General features: G+C 30.8%; 1 protein-coding gene across 1 annotated transcript in view; it reads left to right on the top strand.

The window, feature by feature from the left end:
* LOC106457715 (pre-mRNA-processing-splicing factor 8) overlaps nucleotides 1–11,653 on the top strand; it is a 76,119-nt gene that overhangs the window by 48,290 nt on the left and 16,176 nt on the right. The window contains exons 21-29 of the mRNA XM_013917162.2: nucleotides 493–639; nucleotides 1,124–1,334; nucleotides 1,769–1,885; nucleotides 5,094–5,341; nucleotides 5,729–5,908; nucleotides 7,171–7,306; nucleotides 7,789–7,958; nucleotides 8,723–8,852; nucleotides 9,770–9,916. Of these exons, the coding sequence (XP_013772616.1) occupies nucleotides 493–639; nucleotides 1,124–1,334; nucleotides 1,769–1,885; nucleotides 5,094–5,341; nucleotides 5,729–5,908; nucleotides 7,171–7,306; nucleotides 7,789–7,958; nucleotides 8,723–8,852; nucleotides 9,770–9,916 (1,486 nt within the window). The remainder of the gene's footprint in view (nucleotides 1–492; nucleotides 640–1,123; nucleotides 1,335–1,768; nucleotides 1,886–5,093; nucleotides 5,342–5,728; nucleotides 5,909–7,170; nucleotides 7,307–7,788; nucleotides 7,959–8,722; nucleotides 8,853–9,769; nucleotides 9,917–11,653) is intronic.

The raw sequence follows: 11,653 nt of genomic DNA, 5'->3' as shown, positions 1-11,653 counted from the left end.
GTACGGTAAACGGTAACGTTAGTTTTACGTTTAAGTTTATTAGTTAGTACGTACTTTATTACTACTTACGTCTTTACTTACTTACTACACACACACACACACACACACACACACACACACACACACACACACACACACACACACACACACACACACACACACACACACACACACATATATATTGATTATTAATTTATTCACTCAGCTTTTCATTTTTTTAAGCAAGACAAATGTGAATGACCGTAAAAATATAGTAAAAACCTAATAAACAGGTATTTACTTAAACTGTTAAATTAATCTAGATAGACATTAAGTTGCTTATTAACTTGTATATGGGTTTTACTTTGAAATTAGCATGCCACACATTTTAAGATGCTTAATATCAATCACAAACTGAATTTAAACAAGTCTCTTAAAAATATTGCTAATATAATTAGTTGCTTCAATTTGAAGTTTTAAACATAAGTTTCACAAAATATCCTGTTTTTATAGATTCTCAGCAGAAGAAGCTCGAGACTTGATTCAAAGGTATCTGACAGAACATCCAGATCCAAACAATGAGAATATTGTAGGCTACAATAACAAAAAATGTTGGCCAAGAGATGCTAGAATGAGGTTGATGAAACACGATGTAAACCTGTAAGTTTTCAGTTGATGTGCATCTATTGTTATTAAAAAAATATTGATAAATGTTGATTAAAAAACTTGTAAAGTAGTCTTCTACAAAAAAGATAAGTATTTTGAATAAAATTTTGAACTAGTTATTTATATTTTCCTTTTTTCTATATAATAATAAATGACTTTAATTTTTTATTATCTGTTTCAATTAATACATAAATTTGAGATTTTCAGTATGATATCCTTTTTACATTCAAGAATTAAGAGAATTAGAAGCTGAAAACCAAACCAGGTTGTCTTATGTTAATTTTGTATATTAAACTTTTCAGTAGTATTAAAATAAAGTGCATGTATGTTACAGTATGATGTATTCTGTTTATTTGAAATAGTGATCATGTATAATTCTGTATAATATACAATAATATGTACTCACAAGACACTTTCTGGGAGTGATGGAAACTTGCTCTGGAAAATATGTTTAATTGATATTTTTCTAACTCTATAGTGGACGTGCTGTGTTCTGGGACATAAAGAATCGGCTACCACGATCAGTAACCACAATACAATGGGAGAACAGTTTTGTATCGGTGTATAGCAAGGATAACCCAAATCTTCTCTTCAACATGAGTGGATTTGAATGTCGAATTTTACCTAAAATCCGCATGACGCACGAAGAATTCACTCATAAAGATGGAGTTTGGAATCTGCAGAATGAAGTATATATAAACATCATATGTACAAATCAAATAAATTTTGTGGTGAAGTAGTATCGGATGGTTGCTTTCTCAGCCAAAATAGTTTCAATACTAAATTGTTTTTGGGTATATATTACATAAATCATAATTTCAATTTAATCTAAAAATTATGTTCATGTTTAATAGACATTGTCTTACAAAAACTGTCATTTGTCATTTTATATCTATTTTGTAATATAAGTAAACACAAACAGTATATTAAAGAATTTAAAAGGTTTATAAAGTCACTTACAGAGTTCCTTTAAGTACTATTTTAATATCCAGTTTTTGTATTATACCTAATGAAGTTTAGAATTTGTCATGATAATTTTAGAGATAGAAGCTTGTTAGTTGAAAATGTTGTAACTATATAAAGGTAGTGTTTTTGGGTAAGAATAAGGTTTTGTTCTTATCAGGTGACCAAAGAAAGAACAGCTCAATGTTTCTTGCGTGTTGATGAAGAATCTATGCAGAGGTTTCACAACAGGGTTCGACAGATATTAATGGCATCAGGCTCTACCACATTCACTAAGGTATTTATAAGTCATGTCTTAAATTGTTTACAACTATAAGCATTTGTTTGTAGCTCCATATCCCCATACATTTTTTTGTTTTGATTAGTTTTATGTAGTTATAGGTAGTTAATTGAGTGTGAGGCTTTGCTGTTGTACAATTTTATTTACCTGAACAAGCTAAATTTATGAAATATAGACATGAAATAAACAACCTTCAAAAATCTCTATTAATCAGTATTTACCCAAGTCCTACTATAATTTGAGATAAATTGAAATAAATTTTGCAGTTGGACCTGTCATATGTGATTTAATCAACTAAGAATGATTCAATATGTGTGAAGTTATTTTTATTCCAAAATGCTTAGATTTCGTAGCTCTCATGATGGCTAAATATATATTGGTGGAGGTGGCCACTGGGGTTACTAATGGAATATCTCCTGTTGCCTCTTTCATTACATGAGGTATACAAACAGTATGTACTTTCAATCATTATTGGCATACTTAGAACAAAAACAGAAACACATATTCATAACTGGTTAAACGTTAATTCTAAAATTGCATTTTTTTCATATCCCATTAATCATTTGAGGGGATTTCTTTTTCACACACTGTTTATACATACTTTCAAGATATAGACATAGATGTCTATAGATATATTAAGTGAGATGTTTTAAAGTTAAATGTTACTTGCTTGTTTTTGATAAATAAAATATAAAATGTTTTTTAAGTAATGAAGCCCAGTGAACATGAATAATTTTATTCTTTTGTACTTTTTTTTGTATTGCCACTGGCATATTTCAGAAAAAAAAATCATAATCCTCATTGTGCATGGCACAGGTACTCTAGTGCATGTTTTTAGTGTGAGTTAAAAATCTAAAGATTACATTGAAAACGAAATGTTTTTTTGTGACATAAGGTCCAGGGTTTAAAGACCACAGACAATAGGGTATTTTTCATGCTTTAGTGTGTATATTATAATGCACAAAAAATAATACAATTTAAAAAAAGTCACGAAATACTCAAGCTCATGTGGCTCCGAGCCATATTTGGTCATGGTTGGCCAACCTTAAACAAACTAGTGGAAGCACTACATGATGAACTGGGCGGGCAAACCTACGTCACACAAGGTAAACAAAAATTGTGACAGCAGGTGAAGAGGAATATAGATGTAATGTATCAATCTCACTGTATATGTTTAAACCAAAGCTTACAGACGATAATGTGTCTAATGTTGACATGTTGGCCGATGTAGTTGAGGACTGGCAGTTGTCTGATCTTTCTTGGTATGGAATTGTTTCAGTAGTTATATGTTACAATGTCATAAAAGACTGTTTTACACTGCTAATTTCAAGAAAATGGGCCAAAATTTGCAGCTGTCAATGTGGTCACATGGGTGATAATATTGTAAATCTGTGAATAAATTCTAGTCAATATTTGTTTTTTCAAGTGATGGATATATATCTAGATGTAGATCTAATACCAGCTGATGGACTCCCAATACTGTATTCTGCACATGCTCCGATTTTTATGCATATGACTAAGTATGCATTAGGACTGGAAAATCAAACATAACTACAATAATATTTTGATAATCGATATTGTAGATCTTGCATTTTTTATGTTGCATATTGATATCGTCAATTAAATTTCTTAAAAATGTGTTAAACATGAAAAATTAATTAAAAGAACAGCTAGTTGTTTGTCCATGCCCCTTTTTTTTGGTAAATAATAGCTGAGAGTGAAATTTCATAATTTTTTGTTTTAGCAGATCTACTGGTATGTTTATAAAATCTGAATGGCTGCTGACAATTGCACTTAAAACATTTTTTGCTAAAACCTGAGCTTACCCTGCATACCTCTCCTTTTTGAACAGCTGATTGGACACGACTATCATCACTGTTATTGGTATGTGAACAAGAGCATGATGTACCACTGGCATGAGCCTGGCTGATGCTCGCTGTGCTGCATCTTTATTTAGTGCCAGTTTTGTTTTTAAATCCCATATCAAATTGTAATTTGTTTTAGAAGTCTGATTTCAAAAAGTGTTCACTGCATACATGGTAGCTTTTGGCGGATTCCATTTATCACAAGTTCTTGATATGAACTTTGTCCAGGCAATATGCTGTTTTCTGTCTGACATTGGTGGAAACTTGTGCAAGAGATACCTCATTTTCCTTGGGAATGTTCCCACATCCATAAACAACACAGTGAGTAACCATAGTTGCTTACTCATGAATAACTGTATTCACAACATCTGTCAAATGAAATTTATCCAGAAAACAAAACAAAAAATGAATTGTTTTCACATAAACAAACCAACAGTTTTTCATGCACACAGAGGAAGCAGACCAAGATTGGCCTTGTTTACCTTGACTGACATCACTTGCTTCTGACTCAATTTTTCAACCAAGTGATTGCAAAGGCTGGCTGTTGCACTAACTTTGTGAGCTTGCAGGACCAGGGTTGGAGCAAATTATTGAAAAATGACTTGGTCTTAATTTTTAACTTGTATTTCTATGGCACTTAAATATAACTACAAATTTATTGTGTTTTTAACTGCCTGATAAGTTTAAAAAAATATTGATTTTGATCTTCTATAATTATATGAGGTATTTTGTCTTATTTCTACCTGTAGTCAATACTCCTTTGTACAGTGAATATTGTAATGTTCATATTTTCATTTAAAAATGTATTAATCTTAGGGTTACATATAGTAAGTTATTCTACTGTTTTCTTATTTTTAATTAACTTGTTGATATTTAGAGTTGTTCAATAATAATTGTGTTTTGATATAAAATGCTCTCAAGCGAAATACTGGAGATCTTTGTAAATTGACTAACCAGTGGCACATGTCGTTAATTTTACTTTTTGGAGTATGTTAACTTTGATTGCTAAAGTATGTATTTCAGCTGCTAACTATCATAATATATCTTTATTTGTATTACTTATCAACATGCTGTTACTTTTGAAATATGCTTTGTGTGTACATTTAGTGATCTTTCAGTATTAAGAAAAAATGCTTTGTTTATAAGTATTTGTTTGAAAGTTTTATATAAAGCTGAATGAAGCCAGAGGCTCTGTAAACATTTGCAACTCTTGTAGCAAGTGGTCATGTACTAAATTTACTGAAATCAAAGTAGAATTTTTTTGCAGCACATAGTTTTGATAATTCTTTTGATAAAATGTTTTTGTTTTAAGTATAAACATTGCTCTTTTTCCTTCATAGATTGTAAACAAGTGGAACACAGCTCTGATTGGTCTGATGACGTACTTCCGTGAAGCTGTGGTAAACACACAAGAACTATTAGACCTACTGGTGAAGTGTGAAAACAAGATTCAGACAAGAATCAAGATTGGACTTAATTCCAAAATGCCAAGCAGATTTCCTCCTGTTGTTTTTTACACTCCCAAAGAGTTGGGTGGCCTGGGCATGTTATCTATGGGTCATGTACTTATTCCACAATCTGACTTAAGGTGAGTTTTGGATCTTTTTAAATCATCAGTAGGTACAGTGTTACATTAATTTTAGCATATGTGGCATTACGGTTTCAATTGTAAGTACATTTTGTTACAACCTGCTTTAAAAGCACAACTTTTATAGTATGATTGTGAAAAGAAACTTAATTTAATTTTTTTTATATAAAAGATGAAAATCCATTTGAAGACTGTAAGATACATTTTTTTTTAATTAAAAAAGTTTTGAAGATTGAAGATAGTTGGACTTATTTGAAGGTGATAAAAAATGTCACACACATTTTATCCTGCTCCAGACAAATGTTAAAGCTCTGGTACAACTATATTACTGTTAATGTAGTTTTTTTTTCAGTTTAGATAAACTCAAAATAAAACTTATTTTTCCAGATGGTCAAAGCAAACAGATGTTGGTATCACCCACTTTCGATCAGGCATGAGCCATGATGAAGATCAAGTTATTCCTAACTTGTATCGCTATATCCAGCCCTGGGAGAGTGAGTTTATTGACTCTCAGCGTGTATGGGCTGAATATGCTCTGAAAAGACAAGAAGCACTTGCCCAAAACAGGTAGTGTGGGTATTCTGCTCTGTCTCTGTAGATCTACAATATTTATATGAAATCTCTAGTTATTAGTTTTTAACAGTAATGTACATTTTAAAGAGGTTTTAAATATATATTGTTTTCTCACATTTGATTTTTTTTTTTCTTTTTGTAATTGGCTAGTATTTAATATAAAGTATTGTTTTTAGATATTTGCCAGTACAAAAATATTCATGTAATGTAATGTTATGGCATTAACTCTCTCTCAACACTGGGTAGTCAAATTGACCGACCACATGATCTCTTTCTACTCGTTTGAAGTCTTTATAGATTTAATACCTCTAACTCTCAATATAGTGTGTATATCTTCACAAAATTTGGCAGTCTTTCAGTTAACATTATAAATCTTTTACATACAAAAAATCATATTTTGTAGTGAAGTATTTTTAATAAACTAAAGATTCAATAAAGGTACAGAGTTGCAGCATCTGAACTCTTATTGCCTTTCACTGTCTGCAGCCAGATGTGGGAAGGCAGTTAATTAAGCCACCCAAAAAATATAGATTTCTACTAAACAATGCCTACCATCCTTCACCCTTTAAAGTTCTAAAATATCCATAAAGTAGAATAAATACCAACTTAATAATTCTACTACATGATACTCCTAACCTCCACCATCTATGTCTTAGTGTGTCAAACCAAATGTAAGACATTTTTCTTTGTTATAATCTTTTATAACTATTTACTAGAGATTTATTTATTAACATCTAAATAGGAATTTTTAACAAACTTCAACACAGCTAAAGACTTCCTATCTTAATGGGCCAGTAAAAAACTGTGTTGAAGTGGTTAGTTGACCGATATAATTTTTATTAAGCTCAGCAGTATGACAACTAAAATACTGATGAACTAATGGTTAAGTCCTGTATTTGTGACAGATTGAAAGTTCGATACCATAATACTAGCAATGTGATAGTTGAGTACCATGATAAGCTAATACACTAAATGTCAACCATTGTAATGCTATTTGCTAGTATCTGAAAATTACAATACTGAAGGATTGTTGAGAACTGTACTACTGACATACTAAATGTGATTACTGTAATGCCATTGTCTAATAGTCCAGAATTACAGTAATGTAAAATTGATGGCTTTATACCAAAATATTGATAAACTTTAGCAGACTGATTATTGAAAACTGAGGTACAGATGGAGTGATGGTTGAGTACCTTAATATTGAAAGAATTAGCTTGTGTGCTTTAATACTGACAGGTTGATGATTATTCCAGGCGATTGACTCTGGAAGATTTGGAAGACAGTTGGGATAGAGGTATTCCAAGGATTAATACTTTGTTCCAGAAGGACAGGCACACACTAGCCTATGACAAGGGATGGAGAGTTCGAACAGATTTCAAACAATACCAGGTACTACTTCTGTTTTCAAAGGAGGTTTTAAAGAAATATTTGCTTAAGTTTCTGCTTTAAAAAAATAAATAAATAAATATATATACTGGACAGATAATTTAGATGGTGTATTAGTTAACTTGGTAAAAACAGTCAGAATATATAATAGAGGTAATTAATGTTTTAACAAAGAAATACGTATGTAGTACCGCAAAAGAAATAGTTGGTTGAAGTAAATTATTAAAAAAAAATATAGAAAAGGTAAAATAAGTTTTGGTTTGGTCGGACTTCTGTGTTTATACAATTTTAAATTTTTACAATACTATAATTGTGTGGTTACTAAAAATAATTTTTTCTTGAAATTTGATCATATTTTTAAGGATGTGTTCATGGCTATATGTGATGTACGAATGATATTAGAATTAAACAGAGCATACGTTAATTTTTTTTTATATGTTTTGTTGTGAACAAACACTAAATAGCTATACTTTTGGGCACATTAGGTGTTGAAACAAAATCCTTTCTGGTGGACACACCAGCGTCATGATGGAAAATTATGGAACTTAAATAACTACCGTACAGACATGATCCAAGCTCTTGGGGGAGTAGAAGGAATATTGGAGCACACACTTTTCAAAGGCACATACTTCCCCACATGGGAAGGTCTCTTCTGGTGAGGAGAAACTTGATGTTGTTTTTTGTTGGCTTGTATAATGTCTTAAAAGTTGTAAGTCATTGGCAAAGTTTCATAGTTATTCAATGTGTTTACTGTTCATGACAGGAGACTGTTTTGAAGAATCAGTCTCCTCTGAATATGGCCTGTTGTCTTTCTAAAAATTTCATATTCAGTCATCCAGAACTCCTTCATAAGGTAGTAAACTGTGTATCAGGGATTGAACCAAGACTGCCTTTCTACAAAATTAAATACAAATTCACATGAAATGGAATTTGGACTTTTTTTATGTGACTTTTGTTACACATTATAACTTATGTAATATGATTTTTTTTTTTTTCTTGTCTATTTTGAAGGATACAATTATAAATGCTGGTCATGTTTTGATTTTTTTTTCATCTAGAAGACATGTTAAGTATACAAACCATTTTCTTTGTCATAATTCTGTTTCTGAAGACCATGATAACAATGTAAGGAAACAAAATGATGTGGTTTTCACAGAGAAAAGAAAGATTCCATTGTCACATAGATAAAGTTTACAAGAAGATTTAAGTTCGGTAACTGATATACACAGAGGAAAAAGTTACTAGAACAGTTTATTTTACCTTCGTAGTTCTTTATAAGATTTGTAGACTCATTTTAAAATAATGTTATATTTTGGTTTTAGAATCTGATTACTGATGAAATATTATCTAGTAAGACAAAATGTGTATTTCAATGCTTTTATTTTAAAGAATAATTTACTAATTTTTGTTTGTTTACAGGGAAAAGGCCAGTGGCTTTGAAGAAAGTATGAAGTACAAGAAGTTGACTAATGCTCAAAGATCAGGTCTTAACCAGATCCCAAACCGTCGCTTCACTTTGTGGTGGTCTCCTACAATCAACAGGGCCAATGTGAGTGATCTGTTAAAGAGATGTGGATATTGTGTTGTAAACCAATTTTAAGAGTTGAAGCACATGAGCAACTTAATGGTGTGATTCCATCAAGTGCACTGAGATATGTTCATTTGATTATTATACATTTACAATGTGATGGGAAAGTATGTGTATTAGTATAGGTGCCAGAGTAGCAGGTACTTGCAAGTTTAATACTCAACATTTCAAACATGTCTTGATTCATGGATCTTTGCAACTCATCATTTAAATGTTTTGAAATTCTTATTTGGTCTAAATTCAATATACATTTAGAAAAATTGCAAAGAATACTTTTGTTATTAATGCAGTTTAATGTTTAAAATGACTGTTATTTTTGTGTACTGTAGATTACATACTAAAAGTTACATTTCAACATTAAAGTAAAACTTGTAGATTTATCAGATAATTTGGTGCTTTAGGAAATTCTTTAGAATAGAGAAAACTGAAATTATTTTTTTTGTATTATATTTATCCTCAGGTTTATATGATTGTTATATCTATAACCAGATGTGTAGAAAAGGTTTATTTGAAAATTATTTTGATAAAACAGTTGCAGATCATTAAAAATATCTTGTGTTGTCATGCTTATTCCACATCTTGACTATTAATTACTAAAATAAATTTAGATATTTTTAATTGTTAATATTTAGTTTAATAATAATACCTTCTGTATACAGCAGTCAGGCTTACTCCACAGGTACTGAACTATTTAATGAAGTGATTAATATCATAATATACTATTTGATATCCTGGTCATTACAGTATTTTCATAAGTGTACGTGGGTTTTCAAACACAGCTAAGCTATAGCACTTTATTAATACTGAAATGTTCATTGATTGATGTTATTATATATTTATCTTTTGATTATAAACAGCAACTTTGTTCATGTTGTTAGGTATATGTTGGTTTCCAAGTACAGCTGGACCTGACAGGTATCTTCATGCATGGTAAAATTCCAACTTTGAAGATCTCTTTGATCCAAATCTTCCGAGCTCACTTGTGGCAGAAAATCCATGAGAGTATTGTCATGGATCTTTGTCAGGTAACCAACTTTTACTTTATACTTATGCATTATAATTGATTCTTTTGTACATGGGCTGGCATGGCCTGGTAGTTAGGGCACTCAACTTGTAATCTGTGGGTCACAAGTTTGAATCTGAATACCAAACATGCTCCTCCTTTCAGCTGTGGGAGTGTTATAAAGTGATGGTCAATCCCACTATTTATTGATAAAGAGTCGCCCAGGAGTTGGTAGTAGGTGGTGTTGACTAGCTGCTTTCCCTCTAGCCTGTTACTTTTAAATTAGGGATGGCTAGTGCAAATAGCTCTGAAATAGCTTTGTGCAAAATTCAGTAAAACAAAGAAACATGGCTTTCATTCATAAACATTATTTGATTGCCTATTGGTCTGAAGGTATATTAATTAGTTGTTTACACTTTCACTCTCATTACTATCCATAAAAAACCATTTTTGTTTTTCTATTTTGTTAACACTAATTACCAGTAGTTCTGAAAAAAAATCACTTTAATCCTTTCATTATGGGTCATGGGTGAAAGGCCATGTCATCTTGTTTTTTGACTCTCATTCAAAATTTTATTGAACTACTATTTCATGAATTTATGTCAAGTTTGGTATTAAACTGTAGATTATAATTCAAATTTTAGTACTATATATTACTCAATTTCTTAATCTAAAAGTAAATATAAAAAAACGCTGATAAACATCAATTTTTGTGTGTCACGTGGTATGTTGAATGCAGCACTGGTTCAAATTAGGTGTTTGCGAAGTCAAATTACCAATATTGAAAAGCTAGAATATAAAATAAGAATGTCTTATCTTTTCTATTAGCTAAGGTATTGCTCATATAATAAATCAAACAGTGGCACCCCGCCCACCTCTTTTCATTTTTGGAAATGCTCCCTTATATACACTTACTTTATATATGACATGAATAACCAATCGGAAGCTCGGAATGACCTCCTAATGGCTTTCTCAGCCATTTTAATGGGCTTGGATGCCATTTTCTTCTTTTGAAACAATATTTCAAGGAGGTAGGGGTGTGTCTTTAGTCTGCTCGAAATTTCATATTTTTTTTAGACTAAAATACATGTTAGTTACTAAGCTTGATAAATTATAGTATTGATGTAGTAATTTATGATTTTTTATTTATTCAAATGTGTATATAAAATCTAAAAAAAAATATTTGTTTCATGTCCTCCACGTGCAAAATTTTTCAAGGCTTAGCAACCTACATTAAGCAGCAAAGGTCATAACAAGAAGAGATAATTGTTTGCTTTACTTACTTATTTACTGTTCTGTGTTTAAGAAAAATAACTTTAAGAACTTATTTCAAAATAGCAATAATCTCTATACATATATAATGTATAATAATTGAAATGTGAGTGTAGTTTACAAAATACTAGTCTACTAAAACACAGCCACAACAAGTTACTTTGCACAGACCTTGTTATTTGATAGAGTAACATGAGTGCATGTGAGCCACGTCAATGTAACTTCTATATTGTTAGCCAGGTACGAGTGAAAGATCAATATAATAAAAAAAAAAATATATATATATATAAACGTATAATGTTATGAGATTTAACCTATTTAGTCTAAACATCTATGTTTTCGTATTATAATTTGTTGTCATTCTAGAATGAAAGAGGCATAATTTATATTTATTTCCTAATTTTTTATGGTGGTTACGTGATCAGTCAAATCTACTGAACCTGTACAGACATTTATTACTGAAAGCAAAGATGTTTAAACAAAATAG

This window comes from Limulus polyphemus, unplaced genomic scaffold, assembly GCF_000517525.1.
Source record: "Limulus polyphemus unplaced genomic scaffold, Limulus_polyphemus-2.1.2 Scaffold364, whole genome shotgun sequence".
Classification (NCBI taxonomy): Eukaryota; Metazoa; Arthropoda; class Merostomata; order Xiphosura; family Limulidae; genus Limulus; species Limulus polyphemus.
Note: the sequence above shows the minus strand (reverse complement) of the source record. Positions and strands in the feature narration are given on the sequence as shown.